This window comes from Tricharina praecox, assembly GCF_024521635.1.
Source record: "Tricharina praecox strain CBS 144465 chromosome Unknown BZA05scaffold_24, whole genome shotgun sequence".
Taxonomy (NCBI): domain Eukaryota; kingdom Fungi; phylum Ascomycota; class Pezizomycetes; order Pezizales; family Pyronemataceae; genus Tricharina; species Tricharina praecox.
The window spans coordinates 170,606-193,622 of record NW_026250426.1 but is presented as its reverse complement, the minus strand read 5'-3'; the positions used below and the strand labels follow the sequence as shown (position 1 = coordinate 193,622).

Here is a 23,017-nt window from a genome sequence, read left to right as displayed (position 1 = left end):
CCCTACATGCTCCACATATCTAAGCGCATATCTATCTCATTTTTTTGCTTTCGCGTTTATTGCTTGCCCAAGATTGGGTAAAAATCGCGGCACCAGTACGGTCAAAATGCGTGTTTTTATGCCCTGATATGTACGATATCAATGTCCGTCCAGCAGGAAACAACGGTTTTATTACCCCCCTTGAATTATACAGTAAGTGCTTAACTTAGCTAGACTTTGGTAATGAATAAATCCCTTTTTATTTTCATTTAGTCACCATAGCATTCGATCTCAACTTGTACTCCACCGGTAGTTTGTAGATCGTGGCGGTTACAAAACAGATTCCTCCGCCCTGTCCTCCTCGCAAGGCGGCAAGGCGGCAGGCGGAGGGCGCGGTTACGGGGTTCCTTTGCCCTTCTTTGCCCTCCGCCTGGCCTACCATAGAGCACCTATCCCGTCTGTCTGAGTGCTCCTAGGAAATTACATGATAAGATAAAAAGGGAAGTACCTAGAGGCATAAGTGCAAGGACCACGGTATGGGTAATATCAACAATTTGCGCAAATCCCGTTGTTTCTTTGGTGGTTTAATCATTGATTGTTGCATGCGATCTAGGCACTCTACTCTATCGCGCAAATCCCATTGGCCTCGGAGTACCTAGATTACGTGCGTAGTGGTCGGTGTCGAGTGAGTTAGTATGAATGGCTACTACTTGTATTTCCCGAGCATTCAGAAGTTAGAACTTCATCACGGATAAATAGCGGCATCTACTGTATTTGACTAAGTACTATAACGAAAAAATAGCGGTGAATCAGTACCCCCCCCCCCTCTCTCGGTGATTCCGCTGTGCGGTAGTATCGGTCGGTACCTATCGGTGCTGCATTTGCATCTTCTACCGAGGTATGCTGCGCTAGGTATTGCGGAACCGTGTGGAAAAAAACAGCATCACTCGGTAGATGAAGCTTTGACCCTGAAAATGAAACACCCCATTACTATAGTACCTAATGGGCCCTAGAAAATCGCGGGTGGACTCCTGGACATCCTCTTCCAGAAGGCTTTGGCCAAACGGTTGTCTCTGTCCGATGAACAGTGAACAGATACGGTAGATACGGTTGATGACCGGTCTCTGACCGACCGAAAAACACTCTGTGCAGCCTTCTCGTTCAACGGTCTTGACGGCGCACGCAGACGCGTGTCGGTGCCGGTACTTAATCCTATTCGCTCGGCCCAGTGCGCCGGACAGTGGTACATACCACAAAGCTTCAATCCGGTGCGGAGGGCGGTAGGTGCGTACGGTCGGTATATGGGAAGCGGCAGAGATCGGGCTTGGAACTCATTATTCGTACGATAGGTGGAGCGGGGAGGGTGTGTGGGGAGGTGTGGCCGAGATGGCTGCCGAGATGGCTGCCGGAGCCTTGTGCCAACTTTGGTCAACCGGAGCCCTGACACTGATGTGATGCCAGTGGTGGTACCTAATGGCACTTGAATCAATCGGCCAGTTCGACCGTCGGGTTGTCGTCGATTTTACTCTACCGGTATTCACAGACAGTCGGAATCCTAAATAGCTAATACACACACGAGCAATGCTTTTGTACTGTAGTTGTGATCCCTGGTATCTAGAGAGGGTTTTATCATTGTGCGCAGAATCTGCGAAGTGCGCACACAGACAGGGGAGGGGTATGTAGTTACACCAATAGGAGCCTTGTAGTTCCTTCACAATAAAACTTGGGCGGAGGGCAACCTGTGCACACTCAGTCCTTAACCCATACCTCGTCGTCGCTGTGTCGTCCTTTGCAAAAGAGAACCGAGAGCACTGGTAACCAGAAATCACACCTACAGCGAGACTCTCGAGAAAATCTGCTTGCGCGGTATGGTGTAACCAGTCCAGTCCAATCTAATCGGATCCAGTCCGGTCGTTAGCTTCCCAAAGTGCCGTCTTGCTAACCGCCCCTTGCGATCGTAGAACTAGCAGTTATGGTTGACGAGCACGAGACGCAGCAGCAGCAGCAGCAGCAGCAGCATAGTGGCTTTCCACGCCCGTCTGGTAGGATATACTTGATGCTGTACGGGTGGCCTGTCGCTAACTTGGCCTAGGTGGCTGTCCCGCGGATCCGTCGCCCGACATTCCCGTCGAAGACACCCCAGCGCCGGCTAATCGCTCGAGGCTAACGCCCCCAAAGGCGCACTCGGCGCATTTGAAGTCAGTCAGGCCGAAACATCGACAAGGTTGCGTATGCGCCGAATCCATAGTCGGCGAACTGGACAACCAGACTTGTGACTATTCAAACAACGGGGAGAGATCCGTTGAATCTTGTCACGATGAGCTATTGCCCCCGCTTTGCGATACCGCGGCGCGTTCCAACAGAGAATGTCCATCCTGTCATGGTTCTATGCGCCAGGAGCCATGTCTCTGCAGAGGAGTGCAGCTCGATTCCACCGAGGCGGACAAGGCGGAGAGGACGTCCAAATCCACAAATTCCAGTTTATGGCCATTAGTAGGCGCAGGCGACCAGTTCACGGCCTCGAACCTTACCCTCTCCTCAAGTAAGTCACTTAGAGAGCCATTATTATGAGACTCGTCTCACAAAAACTCTCACAGAATATCCAACCAACATCGCCTTCGGTGACGAGGTCACCGGGGGGGATGATGAGATAGCCCGGGATCAGCGGCTGGACATTGCCGAAAAGGCCACCCCTTCAAGCTCAATAGCCGCAGGTCCGGAGAGCGCGGACACTGGTGTTGACCTGAGAACGAGGACTCTCTCCGACGGACAGGCATGTTACCCGCCTCATGAGGCGTCACTCGATGGGATTGACGACGACGGAATGACTGGATGGGTGCTGTTGACAACTGAGTATCGTTCTGACGGCAGTACTTATGGAAGTGTCTCCGGAGAGGAGGTATACGCAAGTGACACGCCGACTTGCGCTGCTAGCACTACTGCAAGTGCTGACTCCTTCAATCCGGTAGAGTTGGCAGAATGCGTGGAATTTCGAGCTCACGCAGATGACAGAGGTAAAGGCAAAGGTAAAGTGTCTAGCGAAAGAAACACCGACCACAGCGAGGGTGTCCCTGGTAGTCCCAGCGGGCAGAAAAGGGGCGGTCGGGACGAGGGTGTGGGTGGTCGAGGAAAGCGTGCCAAAAACAACCCGCCTGTGGACCAGCAGCGTGACGACTCTGATGGTGATAGCGAGAAGCGTTTCGCGTGCCCATTCTTTAAGAATTCTCCGTTGGAGCATGGAAAGTGCAGGATGTGGTCGGATCCAAGTCTCTCTCGAGTCAAGTCTGTGTTCCCCAGAAAATGGCCCCCCTTCATCCCACCGCTGACTCTTTGTGCAGAGGACACGTACTCCGGGTTCATTTGAAGCCTCTTCAGTGTCCTAGGTGCGGGACGTTTCGCGCCGGCGATGATGCCCAGGTCAAAACGCACCTGCGCGATACCAACTGCGAGAAGCCCGCGACATTTGTTCCTATTGACGATAGTACTGTCCGGAAAGGAAAAGCTCTAAAAAGAAGTTCCAAAAAATCTATGACATGGCAACAAGTTTATATAGTATTATTCGATTGTCGGCAGAGCCAAGTTCCGTCGCCGTGTAAGTCTAGTAGATCAGCCCAGAAAAAAACGATTTACTCAAAGACCAGCAGGTTCCACCCTTTCCGCCATCGTCTCGGAAAACGGCACTGTAGTTGGGGCCCCATCCCAACTAGAGATGGCATCCCCGGCCCAAACAGACGGCCGAGCAACAAACAACATCAGCGAGATCCTGAACGACAGCGACTTCCAAAAGTTCGCGCAAGAATGGCTGACGAAAGAACTGACGCAACAACTTCCACAGTTGATTGCCAACAAACTTTCCCAGGTCCTTGCTGAATATATGCGCGTAATTCCGGGTAGAAAGACCGATCCCAAATGTCCCGGCAGTATATTAACGTGTATCGGGCAGAAACCGACAACTCCCCAAAAACGGGGCCGTCAGCGACGTTTTCTGGTCCAGGCTCTAGTATGCAGATGCGCACCACCACCCATCGGGCGCCCTTCCCTAGCACTACTTCTCCTAGAAGGCCCCACGCACCGGCAGTATCGCAGTCGCTTTTCTTGCCACCTCGGAGATTTTCTACCCAGTCCACCGGCTTCTTCCCGATGCCCGTGTTTATGTCGACTCCGGCTCTGGGAGCGATGATGACCACAGAAGCTCAGCATTCGCAACACTCCTATCACAGCGGCGATGGTGACAGCGGATACGTCGGCTCTTATCCTCTAGAGAACTATCAAGACATAAATGCCTACCCCCAGTCGGATGCGGGAGATTATTATTTTGTCGATATGGAGCCCCTTGAATAAGCTAAGATGTTGGCTTAGTCGGTGGAAGATTGGCCGCGTTAGACTTGCGGCCACGGATTGATCGAATATATTGGCTGAGGCAAATGTCCGCCGTGTTATGTACTGCTTTTCTCTCAACAATACGGGACGTGCCGATGGTGGGGAAGTGGTGATGGCTGGGTGCGGATGTAGGTAATATGTTGGATACGTTGTTGGTTATTGATTTGTTTGCAAGGCTTTTTTGTTGTTGTTTGCTGTATTGGAATTACTGCGTGGTTCCTTGCCTTTCAATGTGAAGTTCGCATGTGTAACCATGTGAAGATGAGCCCAATCGAGGTCTACCAGAGACCGTATTGAAGTCGATATTGATATCTGCGGTGACCGGGATTTCCACTTCAGTCGGTGCGTATTGTGATTCTCGAGTTTTCCCAACCGCGTTGCCGACAATAGGTACACAGACCTTGAATATGGCACCTGTCCCAACATATTTCTCCTAGAGTTTGTTGAACTAACCGGCCTCCGGCCAGATGTCCGGAAGGCCGTCTCACGCGCCTTGACTCTGCCCGGCACCCTCGCAGTCGCGGGGAACCGACGACCGGGACAAGAGGGCTGGACTCCCATCCGGCTAGTCATCTCGCGGACTCCGACCTACATCCTCTGCGTTCAGTGAAGACTCCACTCGAACTGTCGTTGTGGTAGGCTGGTAGGCGCAAAAGGTGCGAGCCCGATCACGAGTCGGCTGGATTGTGAAGGCTGATGGGCGACCCACGACACGTATTGAAAGGTAGGTATTATCCGGCCAGGACGGGTAGACTCGCATGTATCCGGATATCCCCACGTGTCCACGTGAGCCCTTCTCCAATGGCCCAAGGGTCTGCGCCGTCAAAGACTCCGTTAGCTGCCGGGATAGATCCGGAAGATGCAGGTTTAGGTCGACGGAGTCCTGGAGTCGGGAGAAGGTTGGTAGTATCTCTAACAAAGACGTTGGTGATGGATCAGTTGGATTGGTGGAAAGAAAGGAAAGGGGCGATGCTGCCCTTAAAAGCACTGGTACATAGTACCTAGAGCACAGTGGTGAGTCATGATCGATTCCCGATTCTCGATCCCTAAGCCTTACCTGTCTGCCGCAGTCAAATAGGTACAGCAGCACCTGGCCTAGACTAGCTAGACGCGAATGACTAACTAATTTGGTCACTTCCAGGTCGGTCATGGCCACAAACACCGCCCCGCACCGCGCACTTCTGTTCTCATGCATACCCAACGAAAACTGGTAGAGTTTACAGGCTTGCTTGCATGGAGCTTGAAGGGTCTGCTTTTTGAATGAGAGTTTAACGACGAGCTCGAGCGCGTTGATCCACAGTAGGTACTCTAGATACCTGTATCGGAATGGAAACCGAGAGAGTTTGTATCGCCTGGGAGCAGCATGAAAGCGGTGGATATTTATCTCTACCTCTACAATCCAATCGGCATGAACCCCGAACGCCGGTGAGAATGTAGATACGATGTCCGGTTTTCACCGCCGGAATTAGGCTCAGTAGGCGAGATACAAAAAAAAGGTCCGAGCTTCGAGGGAGGTGTGGCTGGTGAGAGCTTGTGATGCAAATGTGCACACACCGAGTGCGCACATCGTGGCTGGGGTGGGCCTGACTGTCCGATAGATACTCTAACTAATGTGAATCACGCGGTCAAGAACGACCATGGGTTTGTGACTGGTGCTTCGTTAAAATTGAAAGCTCTGCGATTTTTTTCGTTTGATTGGCACCGGTTGGAATGTGTATTTTTCAGACGTTCGGACGGACAGAGGGGGAAGTGCGAAACGCCAATGCCCCGCTTGCGTCAATCACGGACTCCTGACTTCTCTGGCCAGATCTGCTCGCTACGTACGGAGACCCCAGAGAATCGTCATAGTTATCGTCGCATGTCCGCTGCTCACCAGTAGTTAGTGCTGCTTGGTGGATCTCAAAGTCAACCCCCCCTGGTTTCGAATTAAATATCCCACTTCAGCTAGTGGCGGTTTCAAGCTTGTGCTTTTTTTATCTTGATACTGCGGCTTAAAATTGACCATGGCCTCTGATTGGGGGGTGGGCGGCTAAACACTTTAACTACACCAACCAACCACCATGCTCCTTGAAGAACATTGCTGGCCGTGTTTGCACAACCGCCCTGCTATTCCGAACACCAATTCTAAACGTCCGTGCAGAGTATTGTTCTTTCGCTGGCGAGGGGGGTTTCAATGTGGCTAGGTGTCGTGGCTAGGGGGGCCCAGACCCAATCATGATCTACACGGCGATTCAATTTGAACTCAGCGCCAGATGACGGAGTCCAAAGTCTTCAGACCCGTAGGGCTGGCGTCAGTCGACGCGGGAGGGTCCAAGTGGAGGTATATCTTCAAACCATCCCTCACTCCCCATTCAATTTGATCACAACTCAACACATCAGCTACAGCCACCATTCCCTTTCTCTTGCCTTTTCTTTCTTTGTCTCCTTTCCTTTTTTTTAAAGCAGCTGTGCTGTGTATTTTCTTGCTTAAAGTCTGCGACTTTTTCGACAACAGCGGATTCATAATCACCTACGTTCATTCCTCATAGCATTTTCTCTACTTCGATAAAACTACACATACACACAAAAAAAAGACATCATGCGTTTCACCAGCTACGTTACTTCCCTAGTGGTTGTACTCGGCACCACCTCCAGTGTTCTCGCTGGTCCCCTCGGCTTGTAGGTGCACATATCTCCCCCTTCACACTCACGTACTGACTCTCCATAGCCGCGGCATCAATAAGCGTGGCGGAGATCACGGCGATGTAGTAACAACGACCGTCCAGCAAACAATCACGACAACGGTGGTAGAAGTCGCAGATCCGACCAGCGATCCGGTGGTACCCACGGTCGTTGTTGGGCCAACAGATGGCAGCGAGAGCATCCCTACGACCAGATCATTCGACAGCGAGCTTACGCCGACCGCGCCGGTGGGGGAGGGTGAGGTGGAGACAACGGTTACTGTGACGGTGGATGAGCCTACGGCGACGCCGACCGAGACTGCGGTGGAGACAAGTAAGGGTAGCGGTGGCGGTGGTGGTGGTGGTGCTATCCCGACCACGCGGTCATTCGACTCTGAGTTGGAGACTACTGCACCTCCAGTGGAAGAAAGCCCGGCGGATACGACTGTTACTGTAACGCTGGATGAGCCGACGGCGAGCGCAACAGATGAGCCGGTATCGAGTGCAACGGAGGTGTCGGGTGAGCCGACCGGCAGCAGTAGCGGCGAAGCCGTTCCGACCACGAGAACGTTCGATTCCGAGCTCACGCCTACTGCTGCGGTGGATGAGGGCCCGGTCGAGACGAACAAGTCCGTTGAACAAGCAGCACCCACGGCCACCGAGGAAGCAGCATCGAAAAGCACCGAGGAAGCAACGCCTACATCTACTGCTGCCAGCGAGACCTCGTCAACCGCCACGGCCGAGCCCTCAACCAGCACCACCCCCAGCCCTGGTGAAGGCTCCACGGCGATCGGCAAATCCAACCAAAAGCTCGCGCTGGAACAAAACCGCAAGATGGCCAGCATCACCGCCGACGCATCCTGCGACGCCAAAAACCCCGCGGAGGCAAACGTCTGCATCCAGGGCAGCTTCTACAAGTGCGATAATGGAAAGTATTCGAGCGCCTTCGCGTGCCTGAAGCCGACTACCTGCTTTGCGCTGCCCCTGGAGCTTGCCGAGGGCGTGAGCGTGGCTTGTGTTACCGTCGAAGAGGCGGCAAGGAGGATGGGTGTTGAGGCGAGTGAGCTCGAAGGGATTGTTGGCGGTGGTGGAAGTGGAGGTGGTGGGGATGCGGAGACTACCGCGCCTGCTGCCCCGACTCCGACTGCTCCTGCGCCAGAGCCCACTACTCCTGCTCCTGAGACGAGCACCACTGCCGTCGAGGTTCCGACCACGGCCCCAGTGCCAGTGCCGACTACTACATCTGAAGCGCCCATCCCCACCACGGCACCGGATGCTGCACCGCCGGTTGAAACCACGGGAGCGCCTGCGGTACCTACCGAGTCACTTGTCATTCCCACAGAGGCACCCACAGTGCCACCGGTTGAGACCACAGAAGCCGCGGTAGTCCCGACCTCGACATCCACTTCGGATGCGATCCCGACCGCCAGCCCCACTTCAATCGACAACCCCGGTGGCGTCCCCCCACTAACCACTGACATCGCCATGGAACCCGCGCCCACCACCGCAGCACCAGTCGTCCCCACAATCACGGACGCACCCGTCACCGTGGTAACGAGCACTGCCGTGGTCACCATGACGACGTTTTTGACATCCGTCGTTGCGACCACGCCCGCGCCCGAGCCTACGCCTATCGCGACAGTGCCCGTGGGAAATCCCAATGCCCCGGTTGTTACGCCGGTTAACAGGCGGAGATGGTATTGATGCGAGGGAGTAGATAGATATGCGGCGGATTGAAGTGTAGTTTCGTGAAACGAGGAATGGCTAGCACTGCATAGATGGCGTTCGTGTTGCATTTCGAATTTTTAAATCCTTGCGTTTTTTTTGTATGGCTGTGTTGTCCTGTAGTTAGCCCTCGCGTCTGGGTCCTCATGTGGTGGATGTACATACTCCTATTTCTCTTCATCTATTGCATGCGACTGGTCAGATCATGGCGATTTATGTATCATACAAATACTGGTTTAGCTCGTTGCAATTATCTCGCCTCCTTATCCATCAAAAGATACTGTGACGGCGTACTTCTTCTGATCCCCCCCCCCACGGTTCAGATCACTGACTCAGTGTGGCAATTCCGAATGCACATATCACGAATGCCAAGATCTACACGATTTCAAAGTGCACGGAATGATATACTATGAGGATCTACTTGACATGAACGTACACGAGCCACGGGAAGCAGACAACAGCGCAGCCAATGGCATCGACTTCAATTCCTAAATACAACAATCTAAACCGCCTCCCTCTCCGCCCTCTTCTTCGCCCACCCCTCCTTAAGCTCCCTAAGTTCCTGATCATTCAAAAACCTCGGCTCGAGCACCTCTCCGCCGACCTCTACCGGGTCGGAGGCCAGTAGAACAAACGCGATCCTCGCCCAACCCACGCCGTCGTTCCTCCAAGCATGCATAGTGCCTCTCTGGACAATTACATCACCCCTCGCCAACTTCGCCTCGGAGCCATCATCCATGATGGCCGTGAGCTCGCCCTCGACCAGGATCCCAAAGTCCACCGAGTTCGTCCGGTGCATGCCGCACTCGTAGCCCGGCACGAAGTCGACGTAGCGCAAAAGCGCGCCTCCCGCGTTCACGAGCGTACCCGAGTCCGCCGAGGCCGGTGCGAGTGCCGAGGTCGCCGGATTGCTGATCGGCAATGGCGTCGTGTATAGCAAAGAGAAGCGCCCTTCCGGCCCGATCGGAGTCGTCCACACCGAAGCGTTGCTGGAGCCCAGTGTCGACACGCCAGAGGAGGTGTGCGTCGTTATGTGCGTGACGGGGTTGCGGAGGGTGTTGGGGGGCATGGTGGTGGTGGTTTCGTCGGACGCCATTGTGTGAGTGTAACGGTTGTTTTTGAAGGTAATGATTGAGATAGCGAAGGAGAAGTGCTGATCAAGAAAGTGGGTACTTGCTATCTCGATTCCAGTAGCTTTATGAAAACACGGAGAATCGCTAACGTTGGAGTTGGGTTGCCCCACATAAACCGATGCTTGCAGCCGGCCATTGGTGCGTGTATATGTACCTAACAACCGATGTGGGGCACCCCCACACACACCATGATGCTGGTAAGCCATCTTTGGGATTCTCAGGGAGTCGGCCTTTGCGAAAGGCGTTGTAAAAGCTGCTAGATACTGGGACTGGGATGCTTGCTTACCTGTCACGGCGAACACTTCCTACAGCTCGTCGAATGAACAGTTTCCGACATCTGGCGAGTGATATCGCATGATCAACAGCGATTGTGGCCCATCCATCAGCTCCATTAAAAGTATTAAACAGTACAGAGTAATTGCAATTCACAGGTTTCTTCATTGAATCTTCAACCACCGAGCCGGCATTAGGCCATACCAAAGACCACAATCCACCTCATCTCCACGCTTCATCCTCACTCTTCACACTTTATGCCCGCGGAATTCCAGTCGCCTCTTCCACCTGCTCCCACTCAGTTACAGTCACCGTCTCCACGCCCGGAACGGTTACTACTATCGTAGTAGTGATTGTGGAGGTCGACGTTGTAGGTTGACTCGAGCGTGCGACAGCAGGGGGCGTGATGGCGAACTCCGCAGGTGTAATAGCGATTGCTTGTAGCCATGCTGCTGACATCGAGCTGACAGTGCCGCCGTAGTGGCCGAGTCCCCATTCTGCAGGTAGTGTGAGGACTCCAGGCAGGGCAACTGTGGAGCTTGAGGTGAGGAGGAGGAGTGAAGTTGTGGCCGTGAGGTTCATTGCCGAGGTATGTACACGTAGCGAGGCCGGCAGGCTGAAGACTATCCACTGCGGGACAAGTGGGAGAAGGGATGTTAAATGGTCTCGAGGTGGAGATGTTGACACTCGTACAAGGAGGGACTCGGGAGAGGTGATGCATTTACCTCGAGACGGAGGCGTTACGGAGATGTATGCAGATGAGTGCAATGGAGAGGTTCAGTCAATTGGGCCCAGGGTGAAAAGGGGGACAATAGATAACCCGAGGCAGGGCAGGCTTAAATAAAGACGTTTTTCAGCATTGCTGGACTCTCGTGGAATGTCGGTTGTCTTTGTGTTACAGATCTTGCATCAGAGACGACGGTGAAACTCGCGTGGCAGCATCGAATATATTCATCTCATGAGAAAATCAAGCGAGAATTGAGAGACCACAGCGCGGAGTCAGCTACCTACTGCCAGTCGAATACTTCAAACCTTCAATCTTCGATCGTCCACAGTAATGCATCTCCCCTCGCTCGTGATCACCCCACCAACTTTGGGGCGCTACCCTGTCCACGTGATAAGCGCCAGGGAGCCGGCGGCATCTCAATTTTTGGAACCGGTTTTATATTCACTTTAATTCAACCTCGACAAACACGCCGCAACGACTCCTCAGCGCAACGCCCATTCACCCGCCTCCTCACCCCCTCCTTCTCCGCCTCCTCCTCCTCCACATGCGCACCTGTTTTGCGCCCCCCGCTTCTTGTCGCCTTACGTCCTCGACCCTGCTCCGCCATGCTGTCGGTCCGTCGGAACGTTGCCTTCGATTCTACAGCACCCCCACCACCGCCACGCGAAATGTCACCACCCACACGCACTTCCGGCCACGACCGGTAGTCTTGGGGGAATGGCGTAGATATGCGAGTGGGCCGGGATTCATGGAGATACTGTTCAAGAAGACGAGGAAAGATGCGCCGCGGAGGGACGAAACGACGTCATCGAGGTATCTGGATGCCACGCCGGAGGATGCGATTCTCGGCAGAAGTCTGAGGCAGAAGAGCAACGATGATTATCTTAGGTGCACGGAGTTCGACCGTGAAGGTGCGCACGCCATCACTCAATTCAGCGCGCGCAATTGTTTATGCGAGACAGCAAGAGATTGGATCTGACGTCTGGGTGGTTTTTGCGTGCGGGTAGGTAATGTTACGGTTGTTTCGGGAGAGTTCAAGAAAACCGAATTGTGCACAAAGGTTGGTTTTCGTAATCCCCTGGGTGGCGATAGTGAAGAGATCCTTCGATCGAAAACTAATAGCAAGCCTGGTCGTCACGGTGCCATAGCATGGTCTACTACCGCGAGACCTCCGAAAGATCTGGGTGCCCAGTACCATAGTCCCACACATCCTCGTTCGCAAGAACTCGATCCTCGTAAACCTCCTCCATATCCGCGCCCTCATAAAAGCAGATACTGTTCTCCTCTTCGACATCTACGGCTCCAACGATTCTTATACCCAGTCTGTTTTCATGTACGACCTTGAGGGCAAGCTGCGGCAAGGCTCAAAGGCGATGGGCGGACTGCCGTACGAGATGCGCGCGCTCGAAGCGATCCTAATCTCTGTTACGGCGGCGCTAGAGGCGGAGATGCGTGTGCTGCAAGAACTCGTCGTACAGTTGCTCGGGGAACTCGAGGAGGATATCGATCGGGATCAGTTGAGACAGCTCTTGATCTACTCCAAGAAGCTGTCGACGTTCGAGCAGAAGGCGAAGCTGATCCGCAATGCGATTGAGGAGATTCTGGATGCCGACGATGATCTGGCGGATATGTACTTGACCGAGAAGCTTCAAGGAAAAGAGCGGCCGATGGAGGAGCATACGGAGGTGGAGATGCTGCTGGAATCTTACCACAAGATCTGTGACGAGATTGTGCAGATTTCGAGCAATCTGGTGTCTAGCATACGCAGTACCGAAGAAATGTTGGTCCCTCATTCCCTCTTGGTGGCTATTGTAGTGGGGCTGATCTCGCCAGTGTCAACATCATTCTCGACGCGAACCGCAACTCGCTGATGCTGCTCGACCTCAAATTCTCCATCGGCACGCTCGGTATCGGTGCCGGCACATTTGTCGCCGGTCTGTACGGCATGAATCTGAAAAACTTCCTGGAAGAATCCGATTTTGCCTTCGCCGGAGTGTCCGGTTGGGCCATTGTCTTCTCGGCCATCATCTGCGTGTATGGATTGCACAAGCTCCGACGAACACAGCGCCTATCCATGTGGGGCGAGAACGGCGCAAGTGGGAAGAAAGGCTGGCTCTCCGCCGTCAAGCCGACGAAAGGAAGCCCTAAGCTTGCGGCTGGAGTTGTTCCCCCGGTCAATGTCAATACGGTCATGACAGGACACGACTGGCCGCCGTTGCAGACTGCGCCTCCGAGTAAAAGGCGTACCGATTGATGAGGCGCTTCATTGTGTGTGTGTATTCTTTAGGCTAAGATTAGTTGATTCCCCCTCCGATTCTCTTCTCCCTATCTTTCTACAAGTTGGTGCGATGGTTCTGTTTTTACTCTGTATTCTCTCTCAGCTCTCCCTATTCTCTTCCCTGTCCTTCTTATGGCTGGCGTAACGGGGTGCAACAACATATGATAGACGTTCTGTAAAGTGTAAACATAGCTTAAATACAGAGAGATGGACACCGGCGACGGCATGCGGTGGTGTGTACATCTGATCAAAATTTCATTTTGTTTCTTCAAGCATATTCATGGGATTCCGAGGAAAGAGTGAGCACGCGTAGAGTAGTACATGTATCCGAGACAGCTAGTTTCCGCTGCCTTGTGAGGCAGATGTCCGAGGACGGAGTTCCGAAGCAGCGATGTCTCGGACTTTCGGATACTTGTCCAATTTCTTACTAGGGCCTTACCGAATGAACCTGCGTTGGGAAAATGCGCATTGCCAATTCCTAAGCGATGACAAACTGCCATTCCTTCAGCTTATGTACCCACAACGAGCCTCACCTCATCAGCACCGACAGCATGGCGATATCCATATATAAAACCGACTTCGCGTCTACATCCATAGCTACTCTAAATCCCCATCTTCGGATATATACGAAACCGTCAGATACAGATAGCCAAGATTGCTTCCCAACGCCCCCAAACCACCGCCGCCCCCACCGCCGCCGCAGCCCCCACTACTGGTAGCACACGGACAGTCCTCGCAGCTCTCCTCATAGCTCTCGTCTCGATTGCAATCGTGTTTTCCCCCTCTTCATCCAGCGGCGTGTTAAAACGCCTCTCCACTCTCTTCCGTCCTAGTACCGCCATCACCACCACTACCACCACCACCACCACCGTCGCCGCCGTCGCCGCCATCTCCACCGACGCAGCAATGTCCACTTCTCCCGCCACCAACCGCACGCCGGTGTACTTCGTCTCCCATGGCGGCCCGAACGTAATGTTCGAGACGGAGCATCCGGCGTTCAAACAGCTGCAGAAGATCGGGCGGGAGATTACGCAGAAGGTGAAGCCGAAGGCGGTGGTCGTGTTCTCTGCGCATTGGCAGGCCGGTCGTAACAAGGTCGAAGTCAATGAAGCGGAGGTTACAAAGTTAATTTACGAGTATGTGGCACTGCTTCTTGTGGGGGATGAGAGATGGGTGGGAATAGAGGCTGATGGGCGCGCTTGATAGCTATTACGGATTCCCCGACCACTACTACAAAGTCCAGTACCCCAACGTGGGCTCGCGGGACCTCGCGCACAAGGTCATTGGGCTGCTGAAGGATGCGGGGATTGAGGCGGAGGGAGTTAAGAGGGGGCTGGACCATGGCGTGTTTGCGCCGTTTACCTGCAGTGCGTATCATTCCGACTGGAGAGAATTTGCAGCGCTGATGGTGGATAGTGTTCGGTCCCGATGAGAATCCTCTGGGCGTCCCACTCGTCCAGGTGAGTCTCTTCCAAAACGAGGACCCGGATAAACATTACGCCCTCGGCGCGGCACTACAAAGTCTGCGCGACGAGAATATCCTGATCATCGGCTCCGGAATGGCTGTGCACAACCTTCGGTAACTCCTTCCCCTTCCCCGTCTCCTGCGAACCTCGTCACTCACACGAAACAGTGATATAGGCTTCGCCATGATGTCTGGCGAGGAGCTTCCGTACGCCAAAGTCTTCGACAAGGAGCTCAAAAAGGCGGTTGTTGAACCGTCCACAGACGAGGAGAGGAAGAAGGCTCTCAAGGAGCTGCTGTGGCACAAGAGCGCGAGACAAGCACACCCAACGTTTGAGCATCTATTGCCGGTGCACATCGCCGCCGGGGCTGCGGGTGAGGATAAGGGAAAGCAGCTGTTTACGCTCACCGAATTGTCGTTGAGTTGGGCACAGTACCGGTTCGGGGATGTGGCTGAGCTGATAGCTTAGATTGTAGTGATGCATATCTAGTGGTGGAGCATATAGCTGGCGCAATGATATCCGTGGGAATATTGAACACAAAAACGAGTGATTTTTCGGTAGACCGTGATTGAAGCGTATGTAACCGTGGACGTGTAGAATCTAGTAGACATGTTGTGTGTAGCCGTGCATACATCCACCATAGCTTCCCCTCCTCCTCCGACTCCCACCTATGCTGACCCATTCTTTACCAGCCCGTTGACAGCTTCCTCGATCTCCTTGTCCGAGAGCCCCATCAGCGGCTTCTGTGTCTCCTTGCCGAACTCTGCCATCCCCAGCGCATTAGCCACATACAGTCTACACCTCCGTAAATCCGGGGTGCTCACCGAAACGAGCAAAGACCCTCGGCTCGATGCCGGCAGCTTCCCGAATCATGATTGGCGTGTCTGGATTATGCTTCTTCATAACCGGGTATGATTTCGCTAAGAACTGTCTGTCGACTTGTGAGCTCATCGCGCGGGATTGGGCGGACGGAAGTGGCGGCTACCGAACAGCGCTGCTCTGTTCTCCGGTCTGACAGAACAGGAATCGCAGCTCCTTGAGGCCACTCGAGAATGCGTATCGCGATGCCATTGTTGCTGTTTTCGTGGTGGTGTTCGAGGAGGATAGGCGATGGGAGTGGCGGGGTGGAATGTTGTGGTGAGGCTCACTTCCGGGTTGTCGGGGTAAATGTGGATTTGAATGCGGGTGGGCTGGGATTAGTCAGCTGGTGACGCTTTGGTTATTTGTTAGGGGCAATTTGGCGGCGGAAGGAGCTTCAACACACCAGTCGCCGACCGACACCAGTCAGTCGCCAACGACTTCTACGCTACAACCCCGCCATCCAATTCCACATCCGCCGACACCACTACAACCACCACAACACACAGAACAACAGCAAGATGGCTTCTCAAGGTGCCACCGCCGCCGTCAAGGCCATTAACCCCGCGTTCAACCCTAGGACCGTGCACTTCTGGGTATGTATTTTACTCCGATCGCGGATTTCTTATCTCCGGCGTGTCGTGTGCGTGCTAACATGTTATCCTGCAGGCTCCCGTTCTCAAGGTACATCCTCCGTAGCCCTCCTCTATCGTCACTCGTGAGGCTCGCTCACACGCAATAGTGGGGTCTCGTCATCGCCGGAATTAGTGACTTCTATAGACCCGTCCAGGACCTGTCCGTCAACCAGAATGCCGCGCTGACCGCGACCGGAATGATCTGGACGCGTTGGTGTCTGATCATCAAGCCTCGCAACATTCCGTACGTCGCTTTCACAACCCCCGGTTTTTGAGCAGCGAATGACTGACCGTGTATGTGTGCGACAGGTTGGCTGCTGTCAACTTCTTCCTGGGTGTCGTCGGTGCTACGCAGTTGACCAGGATTGCGCTGTGAGTCTTCCTACGTTACGGATATGATGGGTCCGGGTGGTGGTGGCTAATGTGCGATAGTTACCGTCGCGAACTGAAGAAGCAGCAGGCCGAGAGCCCGATCCTGTCTCAGTTGCCCCCGAAGGCTTAGATGCAGACTGGTTGGAGAAAGGGCGGGGTGTGTGTGCATTCGATACCTGGCAGTTACCTACTACGAATCTACCTGGGTTTCTGGTGCGCAATCAATCGTTAGGCTCATCGCTGGTGACGACCGTGTGGGTTCGTACTTCATGTGAGGTCACTCAACCAATGTGCCTTTTCCGCGTATCGGCAATCCCTTCTCTGGTCAAGTAATATGATGCGGTGGTAAGGTATTGGGATGTACGACACACACCGCCGGTCGTTTATCTAGGTGCATTCATAGTCACTCGGTCGACGTCTACGTCTGGACAGTGCAGAGGGTTCACACGCCCAGAGTCAAATCGTACCCTCCTGGACCCTGCGTATGACTCCTTACAACGAGATAACCTCGCGTCAGGTAGCACAAACCAGCGCACGGCCCAGGCACCTTTGTGGCTCATGCAGCATGTCGTCACCACTTTCCCACACTCTCTCACTCTCCTACCGCTCGCCCACTCCCTCTCACCCTCACCTCTCATTGACCATTGACCCTCACCATGCCATTCAACATAATCCTCCCCTCCTCGCGCGGCCTCTCGCTCGCACTCGCCCAAGCCCTGCTCCACTCATCACCGAACCACCTAATCGCGACGTGCCGACACTCGCCGTCCGCGCTGCAGTCCGCCCTGACCTCCTCCTCAATTCCTTCATCACGCGTAACAGTCCTCCACGCCGACGTGAAGTCCGAGCCCACGCTCGCCGCGGCAGCTGCAGCCGTGCGCACACAGTTCCCGACGGACACGGCGGAGTACATATTCTCGACGGCGGGAGTGCTATACCCGGAGCGCTCCCCGGGTGCAATCGAGCACGACGCTGCGCTCGACACGCTGCGCACAAACCTCCTCGGGCCTATGTTGGTCATGAAGCATTTCGGCCAGTTCCTGCCGCGGCGGCGACGGGGTGATGCGGAGAAAGGCACACCGGCGGCGACACCTGCGGTGTGGGTTAACCTCTCTGCGCGCGTCGGCTCGATTGGTGATAATCGCGCTGGTGGATGGTATAGCTACCGCGCGTCGAAGGCGGGGTTGAATGCTGTGACGAAGAGTTTTGATATATACCTTGCGGGGAGGAGTGGCGATGCGGCGATGGCGGTGGCGATACACCCCGGCACGGTGCGGACGGGGTTGAGTAAGGAGTTCTGGGACCATGTGCCGGAGGGACAGCTCTTCGAGCCGGAAGACGCGGCAGAGAAGGTACTTGGTGTGGTTATGGGACTGGACGTGGCCCAGAGGGGCGGGTTCTACGATTGGATGGGGGAGAGGGTTGAGTGGTGATGGTTGGTGTATGTGCCTTGATGAGGAATGAAGGAATGAAGGAATGATTGATTACGCCCGCCCCCTAGGTGCCTAGTCTATGTACAAATTATCCCATCACCGCCGCCGTCGCCAGCTAAATGCATCGCTACGTATCACCGCACTGCTTATTCCGCAACCTTGAGCTTCTCCATCGCATCCTCCGCGCCGGTACCCACCGCCTGCGCGACGGCCTCCTCGGGCTTGACCTTCCCGTCGGCCACAGCCTGAGCGACAGCCGCATCCGTCTTCTTGTCCTTCGCGGGGTATCCACTGCCAATCTTCTTCTCCTTCTTCTGCTTCTTCTGGACCACCGGCGGCGGGTACGCCAGCTCCGAAATCTTCTGGAACTCTGCGTTGTTGTTGAACTCCTCCTGGATCGGGGCGAGGAGGGCATTGAGAGCTAGCTCTACACCAGCCTTGAGATCGCCAGGTTGGAGCTACGAACGGTTAGCAGAGACTAACTAGTGCTTGGTTGGGTGCAGGCATGGGTCCTACCGATCCGTCGGCGTACGCCGCCTTCAGCTCGTCCATAGTGGCGTAGTCCACGGGGCCACCATATTTCTCGGGGCGAGGGACGTGGAACGAGGACTTCCCCGAGAGCTGCGCGCACGGGAAGAGCACGTACTCGACGAACGAGATCACGCCGTTACCCTCGATCTCCTGCGGCGCGCAGACGGCCTTCTTGAGTTTGCTCTTGACAGCATCCGGTTTCTCCAGCAGGTCGATCTTGGAGTTGGGATCTGAGGCGGACATTTTGCTATTTCCCGTGAGCCCCCGTGATCCCCGTGAGATGAATTGGGGGAGAGGTGGGGACCTACCCGCCAGCAAGTCCGGGCACCATCGGATTCATCAAATGCGCTCTCTCCTTCATCCCGATCTTGCCCAAGTTCTCCGCCGCAAGCGTAAAGATCTTCCTCTGATCGACTCCTCCAAACTGCGCATCAACACCGAGATGTTCCTCATCCAGGGCCTGCATGAGCGGATAGATGAGCCCACTGAGCAGCGGGCTCGCAACCTGCTTGACGACCTCCGCACCCGCCTTCTTGGCATCATGTTCCGAGACGATACTTGACAATCTAAACAGGTCCATAGTATACGCGGGTGTGAGCTGGTAATCGCTGCCCTTGACAAATTTGAGCTTGTCGAGCGGCACGCCAATCGACCGCAACATCGCCTTGATCAGAAATTCGTAGTAGGTCGCCCGGTGCGCGACAAGCTCCAGCGGCGCCTTCAGGTTGTCAAGGAACGCGTGGATGTCCGCCAATAGGATCTGCACCGAACACCCCGCCCGCAGGAAGTGCGCGATCTTCACCATCGGCACGAAGTAGCCGCAGTGTGGGCGGCCCGTGGGCGCCGTGCCTGTGAGTGCGGATGGGTCAGCACGAGCAACGTGGACATCACACCCCACAACAAGATGTGAGGTGGAAGAAGAAGAAGACTCACCCCAGTAGATCTTCAGCGGCCGGTTCTGCTTCTCGATCACGTCGATGATGAGCTCCTTCTTGAGGACTTCCTGCAGGCCCTGCGTGATCAGGGCAATCTTTTCTTGCGCGCTCATTTCGGCCATTATTGCTGCGTTTTGTCTGTCTGTACGAGTCGATCGATCGATTGAGCGTAAGCTGCGTAGATGCGGTGGTGGTGAAGTGGAGAGCTGCGAGGTCGAGAAGAAGCGCGTCGAGCGATGGTGGGGGTTTTTAGTTGGTTTGCGGGGTTGCAACTAACCACTAAGTCACGCTTGTCCAGTCATAGTTTAGCGCCACTTGATGAACATGGAAAACTATTCATCACAGAATATCATCTTCCACGTCCGAGCTTGAGCTTCAGCCAGCCCACCGACAAAAAAGGGAAGTGTATTGTATTAAAGCATTACACTGGTTGGTTGGTAGTAAAGACAAAAAGTAGTAAGGTACAAAGAGCAAGTGGTATCTATTGCACATGAAAAACGTGGATAATCCGAATTCGATCAATGGAATGAAGGAAGGAAGAAAGAAAGTAGAGTAGAAGGAAAACGCAAATCCCGAGCCCGTGAATTCCCAACCCTCACAAAAAAAAAAGAAAAAAGAAAAAAAAAAGCCCAGCCCGCTTGACCAATCGCTATGCCACCACAAATACAGTGCCCCATTAACGCCCATCATTGCAGAAGACCCGTACAAGCCAACATTTAGAAAATGGTTCCAAACTGTCCGTCGCCGAGACTCTGCCTCATGTTGGCGAGGTCGTTGAGATTGCCTGGTATCCTACGTCTAGAATAGCGTCAATATTGGTGAAACCCGTTGGCCGATCGGAGCGCTTACTTGAAAGTGAATCCCAAGAACGCAGACTTCTTCATCTTATCGCCTCTGTCCGCCATCCCTTCCAACACCGCCTGCTTGTCGTGAACCTCCTTGTACTTTGCCATGTCGGCCTCGTTACTGAAGTCATCAAAGTATCCCGCATCGGTCTCGCTGTCCAACTCTGGGACGAACGGCGGATCCTTGGCGCGAAGGTTGTTCCAGTCAATCTCGGCAAAGTACTCGTGGCTGCGGACGGTCTTAAAGTCCGCGAATCGAGCATTTCGGCCAGCGACCAGTCTGGCAACAGTCAGTAGGAGTAGGAAAAAAGCGGATGCGCAAATCACCTGATGATGAAGTCCCAGGTCCTCTTGGAGAGAAAGTAGTTGGGATTCTCGTATTCCGGCTTGTGCAAGACCTTGCGCCAATGCTTGAGGTTGTGCCAGGTCTCCTCGACGGTGGCACCCGCGAAGGGCGGATAACCGGCCAAGGCCTCGTACAGCATACATCCTAAGGACCAGTAGTCGACGGTGAAATCGTATGACTCTCCACGCAGGACCTCCGGAGCCATGTAATCTGGCGATCCAACCACAGATTTCGCCTATTCTCCGGTTAGGCACTCATCACCTCAGGTAGCAGCTCACTCGGCAACTTACATAGTTCTCGTCGCTCTCCCGCAAAGTACGGTATGCATTCCTCTTCTCCATGGTCGAACGCTCGGGAATGTTCATGTCCTTGACCTGCTCCAGCTTCATCTTCATGCTCTCCATACGTTCCGGCGCAAGCTTTCCAGCACTGAGTCCGAAATCGGTGAGCTTGATGTGACCGGAAGAGTCAATCAGGAAATTTTCCGGCTTCAAGTCACGGTGGATGTAGCCAAGCTCATGCAAGGCATTCACGGACGTGAACATTTCCGAGATGTAGAATCGCGCATGGTTGAAATGCAGCACACCAGTGTTGTTGAGCAACGTACGGAAATCACCTCCGGGAACGTACTCCTAAGACAGCGTCAGTGATTACCATTTCCCCACACGCGGCGGTGTCTAAAAGTACCATAGCAAGGTAGATGCTCTCCTCATCCTGAAACGCGTACAACAGCTTCACCAGCCAGTCGCTCTTGGCAGCAGTCAAGATATCCCTCTCCGTCAAGACGTGTCGGATCTCGTCGAGCTTGAACAGCAGCTTCTTGCTCATGACCTTAAGAGCGCAGACTTCCTTGGTATCCTTGTGTTCTGCCAGGTACACCTGTCCATAACCACCTTGGCCGACCTGTGTGAGCAGCTGGAAGTCACCTTTTCGTAGCCTGGTCCGACGCTTCCTCAACGCAGCTCGTTCCCGGCCGCAAAACCGTCTCCACTGCTGCGGTTGGTCCTCGGCGGGCCGGCCCTGCTGCTGCACTTTCCACTGGTCGGTCCTGCTTTGCCGCGTGTGAACGTACGTAACGAGGTTGTAGTAGTAGTCGTAGAAGTCTAGCGGAGGAGGAGGTCAGTCAGTCAGTTGGCCACCGGCAACGTTACGTCACTAGCTAGTAGGGGCTTACACAAGTGTGCAACATCCTTCAACCTCTTGACCGACGGCTTCGACAGCTTCTCGAGGTCCTCCAGGGACATATCCTTGAACGGATCGTACTGCCTTGTCCTACCACTAGCGTAACCCCTCGACGCGGGGCCGGTACTCTTCTTCGCGTCCCTGGCGGCCGCCGCCAAGACGGCGCTCTCCTTCGGCGTCCTCCTGGGGGCCTTCGAGTTCTCATCCATCCGAACCACGCTCGTGTCGCCATCGTCGGAAACCGGGGTTCTCAGTGTTCTCTTAGAAGGTGTGGGCCTCGGCCGCGGCGAGGGACTGGGCGCGAGCTGTATCTGCTTGTCAAAGAGCTCGACGAGGTGTGCGGTGCTGCCCTTGGTGGGCGACGACTGCGGTGTGTTCCACTCGACCGTGGGCTGTGGGTCCCATGACTCGTTGGCGGCGCGGCTCTGCAAAGGTGGTGGCGGTGGTGGCATGTGCTCTGTAGGGTGGTGTTTCGGAGAGGAGCGACCCGCGGCGGAGGTCATGTATGAGTCTCGCGCGGCTGCGGGAGTGCGCGATGGGTTGTGACGGCGCGGGGTTGGCTGCACGTCCATCTTCTTAGTTGGTTGGGTGAGATGTGGGGTAGGGGGGTTTGGCGGGTAAGGGAGAAGAGCTGGTGGTGGTGAAGGCGATAACCGCGCTTCGGGGGGAGATGGGTGTTGGTGTTGGTGTTGGTGCGGTAGGTGGTGGTGGTGTTGGTGGTTGGTGGTTGGTGGTTGGTGGTTAGTGGTTGATGATGGTTGTGGTGATGGTAGCAGTGAGTGAGGTAGCAGCGGAAGGTCGGGAGGTCGGAAGATGGGATTGAGTTGTTGTTATGGGAGAGTAGAGTAGGTAAGGCAGAGTAGAGTGAGCAGAGGGAACCAACGATTAAGACAGTCGGGTAGGGAAGGTGGAGTCGGAGAAGATGGAGGACGAGGAGGACGAGGCAGAGGAGGAGGAGGAGGAGGAGGAGATCTTGTAATAAAGTAGAAGGAAGATGAGGATGAGGCAGAGAGGGAAGAGATGAGCTTCTCTTCTTGTCTTTCACACGCACGTACACACGGGATCTATCTGTGTCTCCAGGGTATGTACCCGTTCGTTCGAGTCCGAGTTCGGGGATTTGTTTTGACTTTATGATTGCCGACAGACAGACACACACAACCACAACCACACAGGCAACAACTGCTTTGCTTTGGTGGGGAACTCAGGGAAGGGGGGAAAGGGGGGTATACTCTAGCATACAGGGGGCGTCGTCAAGGCAA

The 23,017-nt window shown here is 54.4% G+C and overlaps 10 protein-coding genes across 10 annotated transcripts; 6 read left to right on the top strand and 4 right to left on the bottom strand.

The window, feature by feature from the left end:
* Positions 1-1,725: 1,725 nt before the first annotated feature.
* On the top strand, positions 1,726-3,573 carry BZA05DRAFT_406931 (uncharacterized protein). Its single transcript, XM_051484572.1, has 4 exons — positions 1,726-1,845; positions 1,941-2,021; positions 2,072-2,521; positions 2,577-3,573. The coding sequence occupies exons 2-4, from the start codon at positions 1,952-1,954 to the stop codon at positions 3,341-3,343; spliced, it is 1,287 nt and encodes a 428-aa protein (XP_051336723.1). The 5' UTR covers positions 1,726-1,845; positions 1,941-1,951; the 3' UTR covers positions 3,344-3,573.
* Positions 3,574-6,656: 3,083 nt separating this feature from the next.
* Positions 6,657-8,991, top strand: BZA05DRAFT_406926 (uncharacterized protein). The gene is made up of 2 exons (XM_051484571.1): positions 6,657-7,017; positions 7,067-8,991. Exons 1-2 carry the CDS (start codon positions 6,938-6,940, stop codon positions 8,721-8,723), a joined length of 1,737 nt encoding a protein of 578 aa, XP_051336722.1. The 5' UTR covers positions 6,657-6,937; the 3' UTR covers positions 8,724-8,991.
* Positions 8,992-9,069: 78 nt separating this feature from the next.
* On the bottom strand, positions 9,070-10,108 carry BZA05DRAFT_406924 (uncharacterized protein). Its single transcript, XM_051484570.1, has one exon. It carries the CDS (start codon positions 10,081-10,083, stop codon positions 9,247-9,249), a length of 837 nt encoding a protein of 278 aa, XP_051336721.1. The 5' UTR covers positions 10,084-10,108; the 3' UTR covers positions 9,070-9,246.
* A 1,140-nt stretch (positions 10,109-11,248) lies between these two features.
* On the top strand, positions 11,249-13,402 carry BZA05DRAFT_406922 (uncharacterized protein). Its single transcript, XM_051484569.1, has 4 exons — positions 11,249-11,788; positions 11,885-11,937; positions 12,026-12,657; positions 12,711-13,402. Exons 1-4 carry the CDS (start codon positions 11,422-11,424, stop codon positions 13,129-13,131), a joined length of 1,473 nt encoding a protein of 490 aa, XP_051336720.1. The 5' UTR covers positions 11,249-11,421; the 3' UTR covers positions 13,132-13,402.
* Positions 13,403-13,660: 258 nt separating this feature from the next.
* Positions 13,661-15,157, top strand: BZA05DRAFT_431358 (Extradiol ring-cleavage dioxygenase, class III enzyme, subunit B). Its single transcript, XM_051486184.1, has 4 exons — positions 13,661-14,291; positions 14,362-14,522; positions 14,572-14,734; positions 14,789-15,157. Exons 1-4 carry the CDS (start codon positions 14,062-14,064, stop codon positions 15,087-15,089), a joined length of 855 nt encoding a protein of 284 aa, XP_051336719.1. The 5' UTR covers positions 13,661-14,061; the 3' UTR covers positions 15,090-15,157.
* Positions 15,157-15,830, bottom strand: BZA05DRAFT_406916 (NADH-ubiquinone oxidoreductase 105 kDa subunit). Its single transcript, XM_051484568.1, has 3 exons — positions 15,607-15,830; positions 15,446-15,552; positions 15,157-15,384 (listed from the first exon to the last, which is right to left on the bottom strand). Exons 1-3 carry the CDS (start codon positions 15,690-15,692, stop codon positions 15,290-15,292), a joined length of 288 nt encoding a protein of 95 aa, XP_051336718.1. The 5' UTR covers positions 15,693-15,830; the 3' UTR covers positions 15,157-15,289.
* On the top strand, positions 15,831-16,724 carry BZA05DRAFT_406914 (mitochondrial pyruvate carrier). The gene is made up of 5 exons (XM_051484567.1): positions 15,831-16,075; positions 16,149-16,163; positions 16,222-16,358; positions 16,424-16,486; positions 16,547-16,724. The coding sequence occupies exons 1-5, from the start codon at positions 16,001-16,003 to the stop codon at positions 16,614-16,616; spliced, it is 360 nt and encodes a 119-aa protein (XP_051336717.1). The 5' UTR covers positions 15,831-16,000; the 3' UTR covers positions 16,617-16,724.
* A 359-nt stretch (positions 16,725-17,083) lies between these two features.
* BZA05DRAFT_406910 (uncharacterized protein) lies at positions 17,084-17,974 on the top strand. The gene has a single exon (XM_051484566.1). It carries the CDS (start codon positions 17,143-17,145, stop codon positions 17,917-17,919), a length of 777 nt encoding a protein of 258 aa, XP_051336716.1. The 5' UTR covers positions 17,084-17,142; the 3' UTR covers positions 17,920-17,974.
* BZA05DRAFT_406908 (tRNA synthetases class I-domain-containing protein) lies at positions 17,975-19,713 on the bottom strand. The gene is made up of 4 exons (XM_051484565.1): positions 19,384-19,713; positions 18,759-19,299; positions 18,436-18,697; positions 17,975-18,377 (listed from the first exon to the last, which is right to left on the bottom strand). Exons 1-4 carry the CDS (start codon positions 19,505-19,507, stop codon positions 18,066-18,068), a joined length of 1,239 nt encoding a protein of 412 aa, XP_051336715.1. The 5' UTR covers positions 19,508-19,713; the 3' UTR covers positions 17,975-18,065.
* Positions 19,714-20,101: 388 nt separating this feature from the next.
* Positions 20,102-22,330, bottom strand: BZA05DRAFT_421029 (kinase-like domain-containing protein; the record flags this gene model as incomplete). Its single annotated transcript, XM_051485675.1, has 6 exons — positions 20,102-20,183; positions 20,235-20,510; positions 20,558-20,811; positions 20,867-21,208; positions 21,264-21,679; positions 21,751-22,330. The coding sequence occupies 6 exons, from the start codon at positions 22,328-22,330 to the stop codon at positions 20,102-20,104; spliced, it is 1,950 nt and encodes a 649-aa protein (XP_051336714.1).
* Positions 22,331-23,017: the final 687 nt, after the last annotated feature.